Raw genomic sequence first — 26,426 nt, 5'->3', positions numbered from 1 at the left:
AGAGACCTCGCCCCTATCTTTATATCAGCTGTCCTATGCCGGAGCTATCAGAAGTGGATGAGCAGGATAAGATCTTGTCGGTGAACATATGGTTATTTTTGCTTTGGGGGCTAGGAGTGTGATGGGTATTGTGATTGATGTGGACCTATATGTTCTTAGTTTCTTCTTGTGGTGTTGTCACACCAGGATGGCTGTCAAAAGCATACAAAAACACAAGTCAAAATCACTATACTCCAGGTGAGCATAAACAATTGAAACAATTACAAAGATAAAACCTTAACAATGAGTTTTATTTGCCCCTTGAATTTTTTAAATCAGTTTGAAAATAGTAAGATGAATGCCGGTTTGTATATTCCCTTCCTATACATCTCTTTTTCTTCCTTTGCCAATAACACATTCTTTGGAATTCAAGGCTGGTCTCCACAATATGATATAACATTTTGGAAAAAAAATACAGATAATCAGTGCCCAAGTTGATGACTGAATGGCAAAGATTTCTAAACTAACAGTATATTTCCCTGAAGAACTAATATAGGCTGGAATGAAGGAAACCCAGACACTAAGGAAGGCCAACATGCTGAAGGTGATTAACTTGGCTTCATTGAAGGTATTCGGGAGTCTTCTGGCCAAGAAGGCAACAATAAAACTCTTGGTGGCCAAAAGAAAAAGGTAACCCAACATGGTCCAAAAGGCAATAGGAGAGTTTTCATTACATTCAACAATAATTGCTCCAGGCTTTTCTCGAAGGTTGTACTGAGAGTATGGTGGGCTAAGGGCCAACCAAGAGACACACAATATGAACTGTAATAGTGAGCAGAGAAAAACTATGATGTACATCACTTGGGGCTTGGTCCACTTACTCAGTCTACTGGCTGGTTTGGTTGCAGTAAAAGCAAAAATAACTGTTATCGTTTTTGCCAGGATACAAGAAATACAGAGAGTAAAGACCATGCCGAAGGTAGTTTGTCTCATGAAACAGCTATTATTTCTTGGATAACCAATAAAGGCCAAAGAGCAGAGAAAGCAAAGGGAGAGAGATGCTAGAAGAAGACAACTTAGAAAGTAGTTGTTGGCCTTAATAATAGGGGAGGTCTTATGTAGGCTGAAAAGCCGCAGAATACCAACAGGAACCAGGAAGGACCCAACACTGATTAATGCCAATGCAGCTCCCAATGGATCTTCATATGAAAGATACTCTATGCTCTTCAAGAGACATGTTGACCTATCAGAATTAGGCCATTGGTCCCATGGACATTTTAAACAGTCAAGAGAATCTATGAGGCAGGAAAAAAATATTAGTTGTCTAGGAAGACTATACTTAAAGAAGAATACATTTCTCCCCGTCACCTTCTTCATACTTTCTTCATACATATTACTGAGCGCAAATAAAATTGTTCAAGGGAAGTTGAACTTTACAAGGGAATTTTTCTCAGAGCTTAGAAAATGGAGCTCTGATGACTTCCATCATCCAACCATGTGCAAGCAAAAATTCTGTTTTCATTTTGTTTTCCTTGCATGTAAATGTTATTCTTGGTGACACAGTATTTGTGCAGCAATTTTTCAAACACTTTTTTTGGTGGATACAAAAAACACTATCATGAATAAAAAAAAAAAAAAAAAAAACAATATTTACCCCAATTTTTTGTATAATGTGAAAGATGATGTTATGCCGAGTAAATAGATACCTAACATGTCACACGTTAAAATTGTGCACACTTGTGAATCGGGGACTAATTAAGATACTTAAAAATCTCAAAAAAAAATGTAAAAAAATTTCCATAGGCAACACTTTAAAAATGTTTACAGGTTACAAGTTTAGAGTTACAGAAGAGGTCTTGGCCTATTATTTTTGCTCTTGCTCTAACGTTTGCAGTGATACCTCACATGTGTGGTTTGAACGTTGTTTACACATGCGGGCACAACCTAGGTATATAGGTATACGTTCACTTCTGCGTGCAAAACCGAGGGGATGGGGGTCCATTAAAAAAAAAATTTTATTGTTTATTTTATTTTTACATTTTTATACTTTGCCTTAATTTTTTTTCTTTTTTAAACACTTTTATTCCTATTATAAGGAATATAAACATCCCTTGTAATAGGAATAGGGCATGACAGGTCCTCTTTACAGAGAGATCTGGGGGGTCTATAAATCCCCACATCTCTCCTCTATGCTAGAAAGCCTGAGAACAAAAAAAAAAATCAATCTTAGGCTTTCTAGCAGAAAATAAAAGGCAGTGTTTACATCTGCCGCTGCCGGAAGTGATGTCATGACGTTGTTACCGGCCTCTGAAGGTCATAGAGATGGCCGGGGACCATCTGGTCTGCAGGCAGCCCTATGGTAAACCACCGTCACTGTCGGTTTCATTTTCACCGCCATACGGGAGAGAACGGAGAAGCACTGGAGGGTAGCAGTGTGGGGGGGGGGGGCATCCCCTCCCGCCGCCTGTAAAAGCAATTAGGCAGCTAAACAGCCGCTATGATGGCTTTTACATTGCAGGAAATCTCCGGCTGAAAAAAAAAAGATATCTGAATGATGCCTGTAGATGCAGGGATTATTCACATATATACACTTAAAGTCCAGGACGTCATATGGCGGTCTACGGTCAGCAAGTGGTTAAAGTGTATTCCAGGAACAATATATTACAGTTTACAAGTCCTTAGTTATGGTGGTTGTTTTATTAGGCTTTTCTTTTCATTTTAGTTGGTGATTCTGCAAATAACACATTTCCTGTCCTAGTATGACAATGTTCACTCAGCGCACACTGTATCTGTAAAGGAGCAGCATTGTTACCCTAGAACAGAACTACAGATATTCTCTCAGTGAACTACAGAACACCTCCTCCTATGTTTTCTTTGCTGGCAGTCCATATTTACAAGTGTAGCACCCCCTATTCTGCTACTAAGGTGAGTGTAGGCAAATGTATGTTTTGCCTCATAGTTAGCTTGTGAGTCTTAATTGGGCCATGAGCTTCTGCAGGTCAGGTTGGATGACTCATCCAGGCAGGTCTCTGGTGCCTCCCCCTGGTTCTGGAATTTTGGAGAAATTTCTAGTAGCTGGAGGGCGGAGGCCAGGAGGATTGATCTTCATACTTAGGGGAGCTTAGCCAAGCCCCAGGCAGTGGGTCTGGCATGATGGCTGAGCCAGTTCTTAAAAAAGGATGAGTCATGCCAGCAGGAGAGTCAAGTGGAAGATGGGAGTGCTGAGGAGACTCCCGGTGGCCCCTGAGGGGAACCCCTGGTCGGGGGGGCTCTACCTTGGGCTGGCTTGGGATGATCCTGACAGAATTGTAGTAGCATCAGGAGCAAGGAGGAAAGTGTGAGTACATCAGCACAGTCAGGGACTTACAAGGGGAGAGACTACCACATGTAGCAAGCCTTTTCCGAAGACAACATTGTACCTAATCTTTCCTTTCTCTTGCCTTGAGAGATCTTCAGAGCAGCCTGGTAGGCTAGTGAAGAAGCAGCCAGGTTTGCTGGTACTTCCCACAGTCAGTAGAGCTGAGATCAGTGTCTACGGGGGAGTTGGAGTTACTCCAGAATGCAGCCTAGAATACCTAGTGCTACTTTCTAAGTGTTCCTAGTGGATGTAAACCCCTTTCACAAAATTTCATTCTTGGACCCAGGCAGCACAATGTCTTGGGCCACCCTTGTCCTTGTGTCTGGAAAAAGGGGAAAAATACTGATTGACTGGCCCTGAAGGATTGGAGAAGCTAAACATCTGCAACCCCTATGAGGGTGGGCTACACAAGTTTTTTTTTTTTTTTTCCCACAGATATGATTGCATTAATGAGTTACTGACTCATTAAGCATGCAGGTTGCATAACCAGTATGCAGTTGGGAGTTCCTATTTCATTGGTTGCATGCTCATCCCAAGTCATTTACTCACTATGTGATGAAACAAGGATAAGCATGATTGTCCAAAAAAAAAAAAATAACAAAGGGGGAGGTGCCTCTAAGAGCAGACTGTAAACCCTTTAATGCATAATTAAACATAGGCAAATCACTGTTTAAAATCCAGTAGTACACTGTCTCACCCTGTTCTGCACATGCTCGGTTGCTCTCTATTTTCAAGCACTGTGCCAGATTTGTAGAGGCCGATCTGTTGCCAGCCTAAAGATTTACTGCTGCTCGGGGGCTCTGGGCTTCAGCAAAATAGCAGCCTCTAGCAAGAAGAAACTGGAACGATGATGGAGGCAATTTACAGCACACACTAATGTTGGTAGCATAATTATAAACATGGAATGTATGTTCTTTGCTAAAGAACATTTTTTTTTAAATTAAATTATTATGGGTTAAGTTCAGCTTTAAAAAAGTAGTCAACACTTGCTGCTCTCATATTGATTGATTTAGGTTTTGACAGGTTTCCTTTAAGTCCACACTCAAGAGCAGAAAGTGTAGCTTTCAGCTTCCAGGTTGGAAATGGGAAGGTTGGATGGTCTATGACAGGGGTCTTCAAACTCTGGCCCTCCAGGTGTTCAGGAACTACTATCCCCATCATGTCTAGTCATGTCTGTGAATGACAGAGTTTTACATTGCCTCATGTGATGTGTAGTTCCGCAACAGCTGGAGGGCCATAGTTTGAGGATCCCTGTCTATGATCTCAGGTCTTTACTTGCCAGTCTGGTTGGAGATCTCTCCCTGTGGGCAGGGCACACACTGGAAGCAGCAGATTGGTTGTTCTTGTATAGCGACCATTCTGAATCCTGGTGGACAGCTGTCACTGCAGGCTGAGGTAGGTACCTGGAGAAAGAACAAATGTACACACCTTTATATAGATAGAATGCTGATATCCAGATAGATATAAAACACTGATGGAAGATTTATCCATGTTATAAAGAAATAACGAAGTATATTTTACATAAAGCTGGCATAAGACTCTATATTGGTTGTAGTCTCCTTTTATCTCCTGCACCACGCAGAGCTGGTAGGGGGAAGGAAAAAATCTGGGCCAATTGTGACACTATGGGGTTGCTTTACGGAAGTGGGGTACACACTGTAAGAAAATCGGGCAAATGATTGTCTGATTTTCCTAGTTGTTTCACAGCAATTTGGAACCAATGAATGAAAGTTTGTACGAAAATTCTTGTACGACAAAGGCTTTTTTTTTGTTTATTGTTTCTGATCATGTGCAGTCTTTCTTTTCTGATTTTTCTTGTACAAAAATTGTACGAAAACAGTACACATTAAACGAAAATCGTTTGTTTTTTCCCATACGAGAAAACATTTTGGAGTGTGTCCCTTCGAGAATTTTCGTCCGAAAATTATGAATCATCTGTAGAAAAATCTGTGCTCACTATACAAAAATCGTACCAAAATTCTTTGGACGAAAACGTTCGCCTGGTTTTATTTTAGTGTGTACTAACCTTAACCACTTAAGCCCCGGAGGATTTGGCTGCTCAAAGACCAGGGCCTATTTTGCGATTTGGCACTGTGTGACTGCAATGGACAATTGCGCATTCGTGCGACGCTGTACCAAAATGAAATTGACGTCCTTTTTTTCCAACAAATAGAGCTTTCTTTTTGTGGTATTTCATCACCTGTGCGATTTTTAGTTTTTGCGCTATAAACAAAAAGAGCGTCAATTTAAAAAAAATAACAATATTTTTCTAATTTTTTTAAATTAAATTCCCCCCCAAAAAATGTAAAAATCTAATTTTTTTTAACATTTTAGGCCAATTTGTTTTCTTCTACATATTTTTGGTAAAAAAAAATTGCAATAAGCGTATTTTGATTGGTTTGCGCAAAAGTTATTGCATTTACTAACTAAGGGGAAGATTTACTGTATGTCATTTTTTTTAACTAGTAATGGCGGCGATCTGTGATTTTTTTTGCGGGACTGTGACATTGCGGCGGACAGAGGACTTTTGGGGGTACCAGTGACATTACTACAGTAATCAGTACTATACATATTCACTGTTACTGTAAAAATGACACTGGCAGGGAAGGGGTTAACTTTATTAGTGATCAAGGGGTTAAGTGTGTCCCTAGGGGCGTGATTCTAACTGTCAAGGGGCGTGGCTTGTGATGTAAACACTGAGACATACGATCCTACATAGCAGGATTGTATAGTCTCTGCAGTTACACCAGGGAAAATGACAGGCGGCTTTGTTTACATCAGCCGCCTGCCTTTCTCCATTTACATCGGAGCCGCCGGTCACACGCGCGGGGGTGGCCGTGAACGAGCGGGGGCGGGAGCCACCGCTGGCGGCGCGCGGGAGCCCCCTACAGGCTCCTGGGCAAGCAACGTAGTACTACGTCACTTTGCCCAGGAGGGGCTGACTGCCATAGTAAATATACTGTGGGCGGTCGGAAAGCAGTTAAGACTGGAGAGTGCACAATCTGGTGCAGCTGTGCATGGTAGCCAATCAGCCTCTAACTTCAGCTTGTACAATTAAAGCGGATTTCCACCCAAAAGTAGAACTTCCGCTCATTTGCTTCCTCCCCCCCTCTGGTGCCAAATTTGGCACATTTCAGGAGGGAGGGGGGAACGGTTACCTGTTTTTGACAGGTACCCTTCCCCACTTCAGGGAGACGGTGCCGCAGTGCTGTCCCTTGGAAGTTTGGCCCCCTTCTCCTTACCCCACCGCCGAGCCAATCCAAATGCGCAGTGCACTTCGCGCATGCGCAGTAGGGACCCGCTCATGAAAGCCGCAAGGCTTCATTGCCGGGTTCCCTTACCGGCAATGGCAGCGGCAGCACCCAACAGCCGATGGAAACATTGGCTGCGGTGCCGACATTTCTGGACTCCAGGACAGGTAAGTGTCCTAATAATAAAAGTCAGCAGCTACAGTATGTGTAGCTGCTGACTTTTAATTTTTGGAGGGGGAGGGGGTGGAACACAGCTTTAAGCTTTGACAAAAAAAAAACCCTGGAAGTTGATTGGTTTCTGTGTACAGCTGCATCAGATTTTGCACTCTCCAGTTTTAATAAATCAACCCCTATGGCTTTCCACCAAGCTTTCAATCTTACACTGAACATTTTTTTACAGGAGAGGCAATCAATACCCTACTGCTCCTTCATAGTCCAATCATAGGATTGGGTAGGCCCTTCAGTAGGCTGAATTATTTAACTGCAGTGACGTCTGCAGAGAAACCCACATCTGGCTGTGCTGTCTGGCAGAGGTGTCTGGATCCTATGAAATGAACTGTTAAGCAGGTAAAACATACGTGCATCTCAAACGAGCTGTATGCCTGGAGTTCATTTGTAGCAGAGTTTAGTTATGTGTATCCTTTAGCTCATAGGCGTACACACAGGGTGTGCCAGATGTGCCTGGGCACACCCTAATCACCCCGTGTGGTGCCAATTCCTCCTGCTTTCTGCAGTGCTGCCAGTTTCCCTCCTCTCCTCTCCTGCTGCCTGCTTAAAACCGGTGGAAGGGTTCAGCACATATTTCATTTACAGCCCCTTCCTTTTCTGTATGTGAGTGATCTGTACCGGTCGCTCCTGTGTTCATTCTTAACTGGAGCAAATGTTTACTATTAGGGTTGAGCGAACACGAACACGAACTGTATTGTTCGGGATGGTACCGGACTTTTAGCTGTTCGGTACCCGGACACGAACCCAAACATTTTACTGTATATTCGGGATACAGTCCGTTGTTCGGTAATTTATTTCATGGTTTGGCACGGTTTTAATGGCGCGGTTTCAACAGCTGCAGGGCAGCCAATCAACAAGCATTTAACTAATGTGCCCTTAGAAGCCATCACAGCCATGCCTACTAATGGCATGGCTGTGACTGGCCAGTGCAGCATGTGACCCAGAGTCTATATAAGCTGGAGTCACATAGCGCCGCACGTCACTCTGCTCTAATTACTGTAGGGAGAGGTTCCTGATGCTGCTGAGGGAGAGATAGGAGATTATTGTAGGGTCAGGCTGGAGATTGCTTTCAGGGAAAGAATAGGGGAATCTTCTTTAATCAGACAGCGATCTACATTGATTTTATTGTGTGGGGTGCAGTGCACAATGTTTTTTGCCCTGACCTGAGCCCAGTGAGGAGGAGGGAGAAAAAAAAAACTTTTATCAGTCTGTTAGGTGGGCGGCGTGCGGCGTGCAGCGGCCATGTAATGCAAGCTCAGTGCACATGTGTCTGCTTACTCTGGATTTAAAAAAAAGAAAATGTTTTTTCCGTCATATTTTACTGTGACATACAGCGTTTAGACACTGCTGTTCTAATCTGCTAATCAAAAATCACCAATTTAAAGGGAAACATTTTTTTTTAATTTTTTTCTTTTATATGTTACTGTGAGATAGAGCCTTTAGACACAGCTGTGTTATAATCTGCTCTTCAAAAATCACCAATTAAAGGGAAAAATGAAAAAATTTCATTCATACGTTACTGTGAGATACACCCTTTGGATACTGTTCTTCTATTCCGCTATTCAATAAACACCCATTTAGGGAAAAAATAATAATTGCGGCCTAGTCTGCATATTTTACTGTGAGATACACCCGTTGGATACTGTTGTTCTATTCCGCTATTCAATAAACACCCATTTAGGGGAAAAAAAATGTCAGTTAACCACTTCCCGCCCGCTGTATGCAGAATGACAGCCACTGGGTGGTTGTGTTATCCAGACTGGGCGCCATATGATGCCAAGCAGGATAAGCCGCTCACGCACGCGCCCCCGGGGGACCGCAGCACAACGATCGGTAGTGAGGTGTGTCGATCTGACACATTGCATCTCCAGTCTAGGTAAAGAGTCTATGAGGTAGACTCTTTACCACATGACCAGCTGTGTCCAATCACAGCTGATCACATGGTAACCAGGAAGTTTTTTTATCGTTTTTCCTCCATTCACGTTGACAAGGCACAGGTAGAAGAGAACCGATAAGCAGCTCTCCTGAAGGGGGGGCGGGGGGGTCTGCGCTGATAATCAGCACATCGATTATCAGTGCAGATCCATCAGCAATGCCTATCAGTGCCCCGCCAGTGATGCCTACCTGTACTCACATGTGATGCCAATCAGTGCCTAACTCTACCCACATTTAATGCCAATCAGTGCCCATAAAGGAAGACAATCAGTGCCAATTGGAAATGCCAGTCAGCACCCATCAGTAACGCCAGTCAGTGCCCATCAATAATGCCTGTCAGTGCCTCCTCATTAATGCTGTCTATCATTGCCCATCATTGCCCATCATTTATGACCATCAATGGCCATCATGGCCACCCATCATTGCCGATAAGTGCCACCTATCAGTGCCCATCAGTGCTGCCTATCAGGGCCACCTATATGTGCCCATTAGTGCCACATATCAGTGCCCATTAGTCCTGCCTATCAGTGCCCATCAGGGTTGCCTATAAGTGGCCTTCAGTGCTGCATATTGGTGCCTCCTCATCAGTGCCACGTAATCTGTGCTGCCTCATCAGTGCCCATCAGTGCTGCCTCATCAGTGCTGCATATTAGTGCCCCCTCATCAGTGCCCATCAGTGCCACCTAATCTGTGCCACCTCATCAGTGCCCATCAGTGCTGTCTCATCAGTGCCAAACAGTGAAGGAGAAAATATACTTATTTACAACGTTTATAACAGAAACAAAGAAGAACTTTTTTTTTTTTTGGCTTTTTTATTTGTAGCATGAAAAAATAAACAAGCCAGTGGTGATCACCACCAAAAGAAAGCTTTATTTGTGAGAAAAAAAAGATGAAAATGTTTTATTTGGGTACAGTGTCGAATAACCGCGGAATTGTCGTTCAAAGTGCGACAGCGCTAAAAGCTGAACATTGGCCTGGGCAGGAAGGGGGTAAAAGTCCCCTGTATTGAAGTGGTTAAAGCAACTCTGTTGCCTTAAAAAAAAAAAAAAAAAAAAAACGACTTGCAATAGGAGAGAAATTGGTCCCTTCACCCTTTCCTGGAATCTTCGCACTACTATAGGGCTATGGCTAGCCAAAATCTGTACATCCCACACTACTGGGCGTGTTAAATATCTGCTTCCCCAACCACCGGTTGGCCCTCATGTCATGACTTTTTCTTGTAGCGATGTGGGGCTGGAGAATGGCCATGGGGAACCAGGTATACAACGCACCTGAAAGTATGTAGGATGTGATGACTATTGAGATAGTGGTGATTATTCAGATTCCAGAAATAGTTGGTGGGGCAGGTGAAAGCAATCTTCTCTTGAAGGTAACTTTTTATTTCAACAGAGTTGCTTTAAGAGCCAGTGTCACTGAGCATTGTTGGGTAAATGCACAATGTTTTTGACCACTGCAGGTGCATTTGACCCACAATTGTCCCTTTTCGCTGGTCCTAAATCTATGGATTCCTAGCAGTCTGTACCTTGGATTTTGAATCAATGGTAAATGGCTTATCTTGGGTGGAGTCATAGCTGCCAATTTTCATGTGGCTTATGGTGCCATCTGGGCTCAGCTGCCAGTTCACAATGTCATAAACTGCTGGTGGGTCGCCATTTTGGTCAAAGTAAAGCTCTCTTCCGTTACTCAACTTTACCGTCAGTTTCTTCATATAGTGCAGAAGCTGCAAGTTAGGGGACAGAAAGAAATGTCATCTATGGACTTGTTAAGAATATTAATTTAATTTGCTGTGCACTTCATTTTCTATCTATGCATTACAAGTTCATGAGTATTACAGAAGCCTTTTTCATTTGCATTTCAAAATGTCTAGACAGTTAAATTAAACATTTGGATTAAAGAGAGCCTGGCCCACCCTGTTGGGACCCATGAGTATTCCCAGTTGGGCTGTCTTCCCACTGTGTTTATTGTAGACAATCTTTGCAATACTTCAATACAAGTTCTTTATATATGCACTTAGACTGTGTGTGCTATTACCGCCCCACCACGCTGCACCTCACCTACAAGCAAACCAAACACAGTTCAGTTTGCTGGATATTCTATGAACAAATTAAAAAATCGACAAATCCCAAACATAACACCTAAATCTTATTGAAGTCAATGGGAATCAAAACCTTTTTGGGTCAATGTCATCAGCTGGGATACCTACTGGCTTGTTTAATATTTGCAAAAAGCTGGTGGGTGGGCAGGGAAGTTATTAAATTAATGATGGTAGTAATATTGCCACTAAATAAGTGATTTCCCGCTACAGTAGCAACCAGCGGTATGGGCATGTGAGTAGGCAAAATTCGGCCATTTAGTTCTTTGTTTTGGCAAACTTTGGACAGTTAGAGTTTGGATCAAATCTCCATAGACTCAAACCTGAAGTTCATCCCTACTGAGAACATCATTGTTCAGCCTCCTGAAGGGGTGTTACCATGGGGCTTTTCATTCACTGTGTAATAGTGCCAAGAACGGTGCTGATGTCATCTTGTCTGCACTGTTATCTGTATCATTAAGGACCACCCAGCCAGAGAACAGGCAACGAGTTGCCTGATGACTTCATAAGAGGTAAGTAAAAAATAAGCTAGCATAACACCCTTAGGGAGGTCTTTTTGGAGGGGGTGGGATGTAGAGGCTGGCGGAGTGGGGCAGAGCCCAGAGTTGGGCTTTAATGACAAGCTAATCCCCCATGAATTAGAAAGTCAATCAGGTCAGAAGAGTTCAAAGATACCTGCCATGGCTTGAAATTCCTAACATCTTCACATATGTTATGAGAGAATGCTCCTTTTGTTGTATTGCAGCTTCTGAGATCTTCCAAGGCTCTGACAATAACACGGATGGCAGTGTAGACATTGTAGGTCACCCGCAGGCTGGAGACATCGTTGTAACTGTTATGAATCACATCCAAACTTTCATTTCCTGTGCATTTATTTTTCACAGTGAGCAAAGAATCTGTCATCAATTTACAGTTAAATACTTTCTCCCAAAAGTCATTCACCCAATAATCCCGCAGATCCAAGTAGGGATGGTTCTTGTTAAGGAAGTCCCTAAATCCTGGAATCGTACCACTGTAAAGGGCTATCCCAACTGTCCCAGAAAGGAGATTTGAATATGGATAGGTGGAGAAAAGGCTGGAGGTGGCCCATGCTTCACTGGCTACAAACATTTTGTTAGTGACATTCTGTTTTAGCATTTCATCCACAATAGGAAGTAAGTTAATAGCATCAGAAAAGGCAATAATAACGTTGGCAGTGGACTTTTTCATATCCACAACAATGCTAGGAGCATTGCGATCCGGTCTATCCATTTGAATGTTTTTCATAAAGGCCACGCATGCTCCTGCCTCAAGGATTCTCTTTCGAACCAGTTGAATTCCCTGCTGCCCATAGTCATTATCCAAGGCCAACAAGCCAACCCATGTCCAACCAAAGTGGAGCACCAGCTCCGACAAACCTTTAGACTGAAACATGTCACTAGGCACAGTCCTGAAAAACGATTGAAACTTGGTCCGGTCACTCAGAAGTGGACTGGTAGAAAAATGGCTTACCTGGGGAAATATCATAGATAGCATTTTTATTTTGCTTGCATAGAATAAGTGTTTAGCCAAAATAACAATACATTGGTTTTCAGTCTTTTTTTTATTTATTTTTTTTTAGGGGGATTTATAGACCCAATGACGCCATTATTTTGCAAGTGAAAGCCAGGCGTAAGATATTGTTTTCAATTTTTCGTCTAATGTTTCACTTTTTCACATGTAGGGGGTGGGAGCTGTAAAATAAGTGGATCTTGCATTTTCATTCAAGGTCTGCTTTAATTCTACAAAGGCCAAAGTGCATTAATTAAGCTTGTGAGCTTGCTGTTACTTGTGCCATAAAATGAGTATAACAGTAATAATTTACGTTTCCTGTAAAGTAAGTCAACTTCATAAGGGTACTTCACCTAAAAAATGTCAGTAAAAATTTCAAAATATTTACCTGAGGGTATCTATAGAGCCCCAAAATGTGAGCCATGGCAATTGAATGCGTGGAAATGGATGCACCAATAACAGAACCTAGGGGTGACTCATTACATCGATAGTTTGGGATGGCCGGACTCTGTCCAGTAAGCAACTGTAGACTACCCTTTAAATCCAGATGAAGATCACTGCAGGAGTCGTAAGCCTGAAATCCCAAGGTAACATTTGGAAGGATTTTGGGATTCTCATTAATCTCATTTACAGCAAATATTAAAGCCTGAAGCTGCTGATAATTTTCAAAGTGAAACCTTCACGAGAAATAAAAAAAAAAGTTGACAAAATTAAGAAAAGCTCTTATTAGTCATGAGCTATATTTATTGGACCAATGAAACTTGATCAGGATATATATTTTTTTTACCTATACAGTAAATGCGATATCTTGGTGTACAGTGCAGGACATAGTATTGTTTGCCTAAAATGAGGACCCATAAAGTTGGGTATAATTACAGAGGGATGCCCAAGGGGTCATTCCTCAAAAGCTTTGCCAGTGTCCAATCACCTGAAAGTACCAGCCTATAACCCTAAGTACCAGCCAATAAGGGTCTACTTATGCCCATGCATAGATATAGGTGGCATTGTTGCTTAATGGCTATTAATTTTGTTCCTGAATTTAATTCCCCCATAGATTTATCTAAAACCCCAATGAAGTTTCTGCACTTACCACTGTAATGCAGTTATGCTGCACATACAGTAATTAATATACTCATATTTTTATTTTCCTTTAATTTACTATGTGCAGAACCAAAGGCAAAAATACCCTGGTTGACCACAAGCTTGATAGATTGATAACTGCTGTGACACACAACAGGTGGCTCAGATCTATATTGGTCCAACAGGCCACCTGTACAGTGTTCCAATCAATGTGGAGTGTGAATGCTAGTAATTGGAGCACGAGGAATGGGATGTGTCAGACCTTTAGACACCCAGGCTGATGCGTCCCCCAAATTTCAGGGTGCCCAGCTATGCAAATGTCATACAAATTTCTGTTGGAGAGCCTGTCTCTTGCCCCTCACATCATCTGCACTTTGATATTGCCCATTGGTGATGGGTCAGTAGTGAAGTGTAGGATGTAGGAGGTTCAAATTTGCATACTAAAGCATGATTTGAGGAACCAAGGGTGCTTTTTGGTAAATCTTTTAAAAGTATCTTGAAACATGGCTTTGTTTCTTTATGTTTTTTTTTTTTTGTAGCTGTTGAAATTGCATCAACTACTTGGAACTTTAAATTATTCTAAATGCATCTAAACATTCCTAAGCACTTGGCACATTTAGCTCTTAAACTTTAATTAATTTCAATGGCCAGATTAAATTATTATTCTGGCCAATGAAACAAAGAAATGCCCAAGCGCTTGACAGGCCTAAATGGGCCTAAACGTTTGCAAAAATGTGGCGTAGACATGTTTTTGAAGCTGCTTTTCTCACAACAGAAGGAGTGTTTAGAAGAGCCCCAGTGTGCATAGGGCCTAAAAGCACCTAACAAGCTAAAAAAGAAAGTATATTTTTATATATGTGCCTCTGTTGACCCCCTTATTAACCCTTACTTTACCCTAATCAGCCCTAAATAGCTCCTTCTTTACGTTCTCCCTTCAACTATTATTTTTCTTATTTTTAATTCTATTTTATTAATCATTAATATATAAAATTATTTTTCATTCTTATTTGTTTTGTTTGTTCATTTTTTGTCACATTTAAAAAGTGCTAAGTTGGAAAAAAAAAGTTTACTTCATTTGTAAATGACTTTGCAAAGCTTTGTACCAGAATCGTAATTTTAGTGCAATTTTGAAAAGCACAAATTATAGAATAAATGCCTACTTTTATTCTACAGTAACGTTTTTTTTTTTTTTTTTTTTTTTTTAAACAAACACTGGTCAACAAAGAAACAAAAGTATTTTTTTGTTATTTTTGTTACTTTTTTTTGTCTAAGGATTGCATTAATTTTTTTTTTTTTTTGCAAGAAATCATGAAAGGAAAAGCTTGTTTGTCCTTAACAAAGTAAAACATATAATATTTTTATCTAAAGTAATGACAAGGTTGTTGCCTAAAAAAGGGGCCCATAGCAGAAATAAAGAAACTGGTCTGGTCCATATTGAGTATACAGGGGTGAGGGGGGGGGGAATGGTTAATGGGCCCAATGCTCTCTAGTCTCCACTATCCATCAACTCTATTTCTAAAACCTGTGTGAATCTAAGGTCCCTTTCAAACTGGTGGAGTCCGATCTCTTCGCCGATCCTCACGGAGTAGGCAGATGACAGGTCTGTGTCCGTTTACTGATGCAGAGCACACACAGACACAACCCGCTTTCCTCTATAGGCTGTCGGATGGAAACAGACTGCCTCCCTGTTTCCATCAGATTGTCATCTGATCCACCATTCTTTTTTTAGTGGACAGGATCAAATTGGATGTCAGCCGGAGTCAATGGACACATATCCATTGACATCCACCACTCCATAGAGAGCATTGGATGGTCAGATCAGGCCTGCCTGAAAAACTGACCTGGATTGGTCCATCTGCGTGAAAGGGGCCTAAAGCAGTTGCTATGATTATAGTGTACTGATTGCTTCCATGAAAGCCTGCAAGAGGAACTTGAACTTGAGACCACTGAGGTGGTCTACAGATAGCACCAGACCATTTCCCTATTGCAGAGGAACTTGAACTTAAACACATGCCAAGGTACTGACACAGGCACCAATGACAACAGATATGTCCTCTAAGAGCAATCCTGCTGGCACCTTGAAGTCAATGTGCTTGTTGCAGTTAGTTTATTTTTCTCTAAATAAGGGGTAGAAATCCTATGGTTATCTATAACCTTTAGCTGCATATAGCTCTGGACAGGTAAAAGATGAGTTTAGACATGTGCAGTGATTGTGCTGGAAATGTTTATCTTTGTTATCTCCATTCGGAAACCATAAAAAAATCAGTGGCCACACTTGTGCTAGCCATAGAAGAACATATAGCTCACCAAAACAATAGACAATGAGACATATGACCATCCTACGTTCCATTGCTGGGACAATAAAACCTGGAAGCTCATTTGTTTCCAAGCAGAACTGCACCAGATTTTGCACTCTCCTGTTTTAGTAAATCTCTCCCATTATGTCTGTGGTAGAGCAAGTGCCCTCTAGAAGACCCCTATATGCCCCTTTTCTTTGACTTTACAAACTATACTCAAGAAATTCAGGTTTAGTATGTGTTAATACTGCACCTACAGAGCACAGGTGGTTTTTGGTGGCCTCTCTGTAAAGGAGACTTGTTCATAGACCTTGTCCAGATACAATGGTATAATGAAGCCAACCATTATGTCTCCCATCTTTGTTGTCCCCTTCATCTCTGAGATATCCAGTTTGCATCTGTTGTCATGGAAGTACAATGCCAGAATGAGGTGGAATATAGTCAGTTTCCAGATAGCCGCATATAAAATGTCCATCTTGCTTTATGCTGTTTGACAACATCTGTGAATAAATTAGACTCATGACTTCAATTGTATTTTCACATATCTAAACCTTTTCTACAGGTATAAAGGGAAAGTAAAGTAAAAGGTAAAGTATTTTAGTATATAGTGACCATCTTGTCAAACAGTAAATCATACAACTGCAAATCAGTACACTGAGCATGGAGACAAGAGGTTCATAGCTGTATGACCAAATAACAAATAGAGGAAGATATTAATCTAGGAAGCTTGGATTGAAGAATGAATGTTTGAGCCAGACTGGTTGTCTACCACAAAGTTAACATCTATAGCCTTCCAAACTTAAAAAATGGCCGGGTTTACAAATAACTTTTACTGACAAAGTGGAAAGTCCACAACAACATACATGGTTGTTTTTTTATTATTTTTTCATGTAGCCTGAGAGCTGACAAAAAACAAAAAGAAGCTAACATGTACCTTTATCTTCACTAGAGAGTGAACATTGTATTCGGACATAGGGGGGTGCTGATTGGTCACAAACTGAATTAAATTTGGCGAGTCCCTGCTGGACCAGCCACATTTCAATCAGTGTATGGCCAGTTTAACTGTCTATTTATATAGTGACATGCAGACAGGTAACTCTTAATGCACAGCACATGGAATCTTTTGCAGGTAATGCCTCGTACACACATGCAGATTGTCGGCAGAACGATCGGCCGTCTTTTGTCCAGGGCTGTCGTGTCTGTTGAAAACTGCAAAAGACTGCACACAAATTTTGTCGGCCAACAGCAGCCGACTGCAGAAGGGATGTCATGTGATGGTTCACTTTCCTTGTCTTTTTTCTTTTCTGAGCATGCCCAGTCTTGCAAATCTGCTGTCTGTCGGCCGAATTCTGTACTGACTGGCGAACAATCGGCCATTCTGGTGTTGGCCAACAAAAATTTTAATGCTTGCACGACAGATTCTGTTCAGCCGAAAGTGCGCTGTCGGCTGTCGGAAGCATCATACTAACAAGCCGAAAATCGGCCGATCGTTCGGCGGCCGAATCTTTTCGGCCGACAATCTGCACGTGTGTACGGGGCATAAGGCTATAGCAACAAAAAGGCATGGTGATTTCTACTACTGACAACTAAGAGCTGTAAACTTATGGGCCATACACACTATAAGATTTTCTGAAGACTTTTTCCTTTAGACTTGCCAAAACCATATAATATGTGGTCAAACCTAAACACTTTCAATTTGTATGCAATCTGGCAGGCCCTTGCACTACATAGAAAAGGTAAATCTGAAGGAAATCTAACCACAAAAGTTAGATAGTGTGTATCCAGGCTACTGGGAAATGAGATCACTAAAGTAGATGAATGAAAACCAATCAATATCAGGGAAATGGGATCACCAAAGTAGATGAAGAAAAACCAATACATTTCAGGGAAATAGGATCACCAAAGTAGATGAAAGAAAAACAATCAATTTCAGGGAAATGGGATCACCAAAGTGGACAAAATAAAACCAATCATTCTCAGAGAAATTGGATCACCAAAGTAGAAGAATGAAAACCAATCAATCTGAGGGAAATAGGATCAATCTCAATTTTGCTATTCCCTACACATGGTACAGTAGGGTCAGAATTTTGTCTTTTAAATCAAGAATTTAATAATTCTATCCTGTCCTGTGTCAACAGTCCATGCATCTGGTGATGCAATGGTATGACAAATAAATATTAGGCTCCACAGATTACAAAGCTTAAATCTATAGGCTGACAAAATTTGAAAATGTTTAAGTTGGTTTTTTTTTGGGGGGGGGGGGGGGGGAAGCAACGGTGAAGTGGAAAAGCACAATAGCTAAGTGGAAGAGCAAAGTAGTCTAACAAGAGGAAGCCAATCAATAATTCTGCCTCAAGTACAGCTGCTAGCAAGCATGGTGAGATCTTCCAACTTTTCTTATTTTTTTACAATTGGCCTACTTTAAAAAGGGTTGCAAAAAAGATAACAATATAAGTGACGTGTGTGTACAGTATGTTAAAAACACATAATACTTCAATAGTCCTGATACTCCGCACCCGAACCAACATAGTCACTGCGAAGGATGACTTCACCTCCCTGCCACCTCTTAACCTTCCTAGCGGTATTCCCGAGTGTGACTCGGGGTTAGATTTTAGAGCCAAAAGCGGTAACCCCGAGCCACACTCGGGGTACCGCTAGGAAGATCGCTGGATCCTGGTAGAGGTTTTACTTACCTTTTCTCCGGGATCCAGCGAAGAACACGGGCGGTATGCGGCGGCGGAGCTTCCTCCCGATCGTCTGCGAGCCCCGGCTTCCGTCTCCGGCGATGTGACGTCCGCCGGGGGGTGGAACCGGCGGCAAATTCAAATGTAAAACACACCAAACACACTGATACCATTCAAAATAAAATAAAATCACATTACATTGCCCCCCAGTGCCCTTTCCTGCAGTTTTACTGTACTTTTTATGTATATATATACAGTATATATATATATATATATATATATATATATATATATATACACACATATATATATATGTATATATATATATATATATATATATATATATATATATATGTGTATATATATATACTGTATATATATATATATACATAATTCTTGTGAATGAGCAGCCCAAACCAACTATATATATATATATATATACGTATATGTATATGTATATGTATATATATATATATATATATATATATATATATATATATATATATATATATAATATATGTATACATATATATATATATATATATATATATATATATGTATATAATATATATAATAAATGTATACAGTAGGTTTGGGCTGCTGATTCACAAGAGAATTGCATGCAAAATAACGGTACCGCTTTCAGCACCTAAAATCCAAAAGAATGATACCGCCAGGGAGGTTAATAAACTTTAGCCGCCTTTACATCACCCCCATAACCTCTAATCACTTCCTATGCTGCTGTGGACATCAGCCTCAGACTACCCCCTGGATACCCCTATTAGGCCCCCCCGCTGGGCCTTCATATATAGTGCCTTGGAATGCTCTTTAGTGGATGCCTATTTCTTACCATCTCATTTGAAAGCCCTCTCCGGAGAAGGTCTCTATTTTTCTCTTAGGTGCATCTGATCCATTTTTTTCTATGTATTCTTCTCATGTTTCTGTGTGTCTGTATATATAAAGATATGGATCTACCCATGCCTATATCTAATATATATCTACATCAATGCCTGTAGATAATTTAACCTGTATTTAACTGTATAAGATTTGACCTGTTTCAGCCTTTTCCTTAGCCCTTTCCTTAGCCCTTGAGTGTTTACTAATTAGAAAAACTGCTGTATGTCTACATCCCTTTAGTAGACAAGATTTAGGGATTATTTTACCAGAAAATGAAATGAGTGTTCCTGAATGCCACCACACCAGTCACAGTGTTACCATATTAGTGCAGCCAGCAACAGTACTCCTGATTGCTAGATATATCAGTCACAGTGCATCCCTTTAATAGACCGGACTTAAGGATTATCTCACCAAAAATGAAATTCCTATTGAAGCAGAGTTTTAAAATCTGACTTGTATCTTGTAGACTGCTGTGAAAATCAGCAAGCCAATCACCCAAGCAGGAAATTATATTTATGGGGGCATTCCCTTCACTGTTGATACACAGACCGCTTCCAGGTTGCCATATTGCATTAAACATATTGGACAGCATTGGCCCCAAGATAAAACCCTGAGGAGCATATCACTCACAACTTCGAGCCATTTAGCTCAGGGTCATTTATCACTACTCTCTGTACTAGTTCATGTTACTAGTTTCCTATCCATGTACATATAATTTCATCAACTCCAAAGGCCTAATTTATAGATTAATCAATTCCATACAAGCGCAGTATCAAATGCCTTAGCAAAATCTAGAAAAACTAGACTTTACTGTCACCATCCAATTTTTTATTAAATGATAACAGATTGGTCTGACAAGAAAGGTCTTTCATAAATCCCTGTTGGTTGTCAATTTTGATACCTTTATCCCAAAAAATTTCTATATTTAGTCGCTTACCATTTCCTCAAATATCTTACATACTATTGATGTTAGACTTACTTTCTTATAGTTTCCTTGATTACATATTGATCTTATTTTTTGTAAATCTGTACCACATTTGCTCTACACCTATCAGTTGGTATCATTCCAGTCAGTAAGGTGTCTTTAAAAATTAGAAATAGCGGCCTATTTATAACTGAGCTAAGTTCACAAAGGACTAGTTGGTGTAATATTGTGGCTGCATTCGTTTCCTTTTTTAATGATTTTTTTTATTCATTTATTTACACCTAGTGTATCCTGTCAGTAACTCACTTCTTGTTCAAGAGTGATAATACTTACACATCATTATTGTACAAGTCTGATCCTGCTGGGTGCCACATCCCTTTTATGAAATAGTAAACTATTGGCTAGGATGTGGGATTTTTTAGGTACTTACAAGCAGAATACTGTAATAGTACAAATTTATTAATACAATTACATTAAAAATATCATATAAACTGTAATAATAGATGTGTACTTTTACACTATTTTGTGTAAGTGCCTAAAAAGTCGCTAATCTTAGCCAATTGTATAGTACTTACACACTACACTGTATATATGGAGGAGCAGCATTTTCTCCCTAATCTGCTCCTTCCCAGTTTTGGATTACAACCCCCTCTCTATTTTCCTTGTCTCCAGTACATATTGAGGAAGGGTTTTAAAGTTCACAGAAGATAGCTGGGAAAGTAGATATTTTATCATTATCTGAGATTTCAGTTCAGTGCACATAAGGTCACAAGGACACTGGACTTCTAGCAGGATCAACCATTTTTATTTTTTGTACTAGCTGAATACGTGCTTAGGCTAAAAAAGGAAAACGAATGCACATCTAAGAATTGGTAACCTGCAATATATTAAATTTTTTTTCCTTGGCTTAGGTATCCTTTAATGTTCAAATGTGGAGAACATTCAATGTTGGTGAGTCTTCTACTTACTTATTGCTGCTACCCTTTTATTTGTCATGTTGAAAAGTGTTACAGAGAGGGGTTTTTATAACCTCATCGAAGTGCAGAATATTAATGTTTCACACACATCGGGGATTTTAACTCTGTCTAGTTAGTTGAAGAACTCTCACAGGGGACCTCATAGACCTGGGGATGAGCATTTACAAGGTGATAAAACTGATCTCTGTGCCCTTGTGATTCTAAATAATTAACCCACAATGGCATTTAACAAACCAGCTGCTAGTAGTTCTGTTGAAAGAATAGAGCACAGATGATTTTATAAAAATGTCATTGTTATACGTACATTATTATTATTATTATTATTATACAGGATTTATATAGCGCCAACTGTTTGTGCAGCCCTTTACAACATAGAGGGCAGACAGCACAGTTACAATACAATTTAATACAGGAGGAATCAGATGGCCCTCCTCGTTAGAGCTTACAATCTAAAATGTGTTTTAAATTGCAACATGTTAGTGGAGGAATACCCTCCACGAGTAAGGATGGAGGTAATTCACCTACTAGCGGCTGCCCGCATAGCTATTGCGCAACTCTGGAAATCTTTATCCGTCCCCACGATAGACTCGATATTGGCAGAGTTAACACACAGGCCCATTATGAGAAACTAATAGCTTACAAGGACCATAAAATGGTAGAATACCATAGGAAATGGGACTCATGGAAAGCCTTTCCAGGGACACATCTAAAAATTCAAACACATCTAAAAACTTAAACCAAGTTTGAGACTTATTGAGTACTAGGAAGCCCAGAGATGGACAATGTGCATCTAACTACTTACCAATAGATAAGTTTCTGGTTTTGTATATTTCAGATACAATCTCCGGTATGCAAGCAGGGACACTGCTCCCGGCTTCCCCCCGGGGTGTCCTTGATATAGGGTAGGGGATGGTCACAGTTTGATCCCATTGGGGGTCCATTCCATTCCCCGAAAAGGAACCCTATATTTCAATTTGCCAGGAGAGTGGAATTTATCTACCTACCAAGTTTGCATAGTTCACCATGTTTTGTTTTACTATTAAATAGCACTTTTAGCATCATATTGACATTGTAAATCTACTACCTTGGCATGTGTTTCTCGTTTGTACCATGTTATATTACTTTGTGCAAATACAAATTTGAAGTTAAATAAATTGCAACATGTTCTTCCATTTCCCTGTTATACAGTAAATAACGGCTTCCTTTTCCTGCTTTCATTCCTGAAACTACCATATAAGCAAATATTGTCTAAAACCATTGATCATGTGAATTCTTTCTTGCATCTTGGTGTGCTTTGTTTTTTCTTCCAGATGAGTGCAAGAAACCAGTGTAAGACTTTACCTTCTTGTAATAAAGACCGGTCACTACTGCTCTCATTCCTTGTACAGGGTGACTGGTCTTGTCTCTGCCACCCTCGTGTAGTTTTCTGCATGCAGACTGTAGTGGGTGGAGCCTGCAGGGCCTCTCAGTCCCCTGTGCAGGGCCAGCTCTCCCCTCTGCACAGGCTGTGTACAGCACCGTGATTATATCACTGCTACATTTACAAGTTTATATCTGATTTTGCAAAGGTATTTGGATGGATTTATATACTTTGTGGCTATTGAGGAATATATTTCAGTGAAAGCTTTTCTGTCTGCATTTCATATTTTAAGTAGACGTAAACCCTACTAAAGTTTTCAGTCAAGGAAGCTGCCATCTTGGCCTCTGTATAATCTGTAACTGCCATGATGGTACACATGTGATCTGTTATGACACCAGCCATTGGATAGCAGTTTGGTTGAGAGCACAACTAGTGTGACAGCTAGCAATTCCGGCATGCCAGGAATGTTAACTGTTTTTTTAAACCAATAAATCAATGGGTTTACTTTTGCTTTGAAGTGATATTAAAGCCTTGTTTTTTTTTTTTAAATAACAATCATGTTAAACTTACCTCCTCTGTGCAGTTGGTTTTGCACAGAGCAGCCCAGATCCTCCTCTTCTCGGGCCCCACGCCAGTGCTCCTGGCTCCTCCCTTCTGCTTGGTGTCCCCTGCTGTGGGGGCACCCGAGCAGGCCCACTCCCAAGAGGCGGCTCTGTGTGTCCTTTCACACACGGAGCTGTGGCACAGCCTCTCCCCCTCTGTCTCCTGATCAGCTCAATGCCAATGGTTCCCATTGCTGCCACAAGTCAATCATGAGTGCCAGTCCCCAAAGAGGCAAGGCTCTCGTGGATATCACTGGATCGAGAGGGGGCTCGGGTGAGTAATGGGGGGGGGGGCTGCTGCACACAGAAGGTTTTTTACCTTCATGCATAGAATGCTTGTAGGTGGGGTGCCGCATGGGTGGCGGTAATGCAGTAACCATTCACAACAAACCCAGTGGGAAGGCCATGCAGCTGGGTACACTCACAGATCTGAACGTGTGACAAGAGCAGATTCTCCTGGAATTACGGCATCTGTTGAGAGGGGAAGAATGCGGCCTGACCGCCAAGCTCCCAATTGGGAAGATGAAGAAGAGTCTCTACTTTTTCTCTACTTGTCAGGAACCTTTCCGATAGGCTAGTACTGTCCCTAACAGGTGGGGTACCTGTCCCTACCCTGTCCACTCACAAAATGCGCACCAAGCCCAGAAACCAGTGTCTTAAATAGGCTATGCCTGATCCAAGATGGCTACTTGAGTCTCATGCGAAGCAGCAATAGGATAGCTCCCCCATGGCCCAGAAAACCATAGAGGAACCTTGTTCCTCCTGAATTCCTCTAAAATAACTGTGCCGCTGCGGTGAGCACCACCTATTGTGACGAAAATACACTGCCACTGCTTATACACTATGCATGGTCAGAGATTGAGGGGTCGCAGGGGTCTCAGTGGCGACCTCCCTATCACATTAGGTTTTATAATGTGTTGCTGGGGAAAAGCGCTTGTCAAATCATTCTGAATAGGTAATTCAGTAAACTCAGAGGGTTTGGGATGGTCAGGCAGGCCTTAACCCAGGCCAGTCCCGGGCCCTCTGAGTTTCCGGTTTCAACTACACAGGGTGATGTGGCATGCCCCTATCCCCCTGGCTACGCACTCTCTGCTCAGCCCCCCACTCAGCCCAGAACAGTTCCTTCTCACCTTGCTCAGCTTTGCACATGCACACAAGATGGATGGATGAAAGCAGTGGGCTTGTATGTAAATTAATAAGTCAGAGGCCGAGCCGTCTGAGTTCCTGGATGAAAGCAGTGGGCTTGTATGTAAATTAATAAGTCAGAGGCCGAGCCGTCTGAGTTCCTGGATGAAAGCAGTGGGCTTGTATGTAAATTAATAAGTCAGAGGCCGAGCCGTCTGAGTTCCTGGATGAAAGCAGTGGGCTTGTATGTAAATTAATAAGTCAGAGGCCGAGCCATCTGAGTTCCTGGATGAAAGTAGTGGGCTTGTATGTAAATTAATAAGTCAGAGGCCGAGCCATCTGAGTTCCTGGATGAAAGCAGTGGGCTTGTATGTAAATTAATAAGTCAGAGGCCATGCCCTCTGAGTTTCTGGATGAAAGCAGTGGGCTTCTATGTAAATTAATAAGTCAGAGGCTGGGCACTCTGAGTTTCTGGATGAAAGCAGTGGGCTTGTATGTAAATTAATAAGTCAGAGGCTGGGCCCTCTTTGTTTCCTCTTTTACATACAATCCCATTGTTTGCCCCCAGCAGCCCAGAGTATGGCCTGAGAAGGGAAAAAGGTGACCACACTCCAACATGCAAGGAAAAGCACTTTATTCCATAAAAAAATCATCCAACATCCACAAAGAAAATTCATAGCACCATCATGACATGCACAGAGACTCTATAAGTTTCACACAAACTAACAAATATACATGAATTTATTGTTTTTATTTTCTTTTACCAGAAATTGGCTGAACTTTCTGAACAAATATTCTATATTAGCAGTTTTATAACAGAAACCAAGGAAAACTTTTTCTTCAAAATTATCAGTTGTTTTTCCTTCATATAGTAACAATTAAAACAAACCAGTGGTGATTAAATATAACCAAAAGAAAGCTCATTTGGGGGGGGGGGGGGAATTCACTAAATATGGAGCATGCAAAATATGGTGCAGCTCTACAGAGAAACCAATAAGCTTCCAGAATTTATAGTCGAAGCTTAATTGAACAAGCTGAAGTTAAAAGCTGATAAACTACCATGCTCAGCTGCAGCAGATTCTGAGTGCCCCAGTTTTAGTATATTTCTCCCTATCTGTCTCGAAAAAATTATATAAAATGTATTTGGGTGCAGTATTACATGACCAAGTCAGTCAAAGTATTACAGAGCTGAAAACTCAAAAATTGACTAGATAGAAAGGTGGTTTAACATCCTGGTCTTCAAGTGGTTAAGAAATAATGTACCTCATCCAAGGTTTTTGCACGAGAGTTGTTTTCACACATTCACAAGAAAATGTTAACTTCAAAGTCACAAACAGAAAGCCCTACCAAATCTAACATGTTAGTTCATATTAAACCCTGGAAATAAAGAGCAGCACTGACAATAGATCAGTAAAGTTCCTTGAAGATCTTAACATCCAGATTACAAAAGTAAGGATATTAGAGGCCCTCTTCCCTTCTCAAAAGTCCTGGGAATTCTTGCAGAGAAATCAAGAAATGTTCCAAAACTTGTCGGGCTTAACTAATACGATTGAGCATTATATTCCCACAGACACAAGAGTAAGAATATCAGAAACCCTCTAAGGCAGGGGTGTCCAAACTTTTTTCAAAGAGGGCCAGATTTAATGAAGTGAACATGCGTGAGGGCTGACCATTTTACCTGACATTAAATTTAAATACAAACTAACTATTTTATGCAAAGTTTATTGCAAACGGCATACTTTTCTTTTCATCACATGGATGACAAATCTAAACAGGTGTTAAATCACTCTGCCTTTTATATCTGAAGGCCAGATGAAAAAAATCCAGGAAGCTGAAATATATGTCAGGAACATTGTAAAGTACATTACATATTATTGGTAATAAAGGTTGTCTGTCAAATTTTAAGTTAAAAAAAATATGAACAGGAACATAACACCAAGTATACATGTTGTGTTCAAATATATTGACAACTGACGTTAACTGAGATTTTACAATGTATTCATCTCAATCTCAATCCGGAGCATGGGTTAACCACATATAAGCGCTATATGAACCAGTGGTGTATTTGGATTTTGTGCTGCCCTAGGCAAGACTAAAATTGGGCGC

The 26,426-nt window shown here is 40.9% G+C and overlaps 1 protein-coding gene across 1 annotated transcript; it reads right to left on the bottom strand.

Moving 5' to 3' along the window:
• Positions 1-360: 360 nt before the first annotated feature.
• LOC309552876 (extracellular calcium-sensing receptor-like) lies at positions 361-16,225 on the bottom strand (the record flags this gene model as incomplete). The annotated part of the gene is made up of 6 exons (XM_082253787.1): positions 361-1,274; positions 4,617-4,740; positions 10,274-10,471; positions 11,519-12,334; positions 12,762-13,050; positions 16,008-16,225. 6 exons carry the CDS (start codon positions 16,223-16,225, stop codon positions 361-363), a joined length of 2,559 nt encoding a protein of 852 aa, XP_082109913.1.
• Positions 16,226-26,426: the final 10,201 nt, after the last annotated feature.

The sequence above is a fragment of the Pelophylax lessonae genome, assembly GCF_965119305.1.
Source record: "Pelophylax lessonae genome assembly, chromosome: 4".
Taxonomy (NCBI): domain Eukaryota; kingdom Metazoa; phylum Chordata; class Amphibia; order Anura; family Ranidae; genus Pelophylax; species Pelophylax lessonae.
Note: the sequence above shows the minus strand (reverse complement) of the source record. Positions and strands in the feature narration are given on the sequence as shown.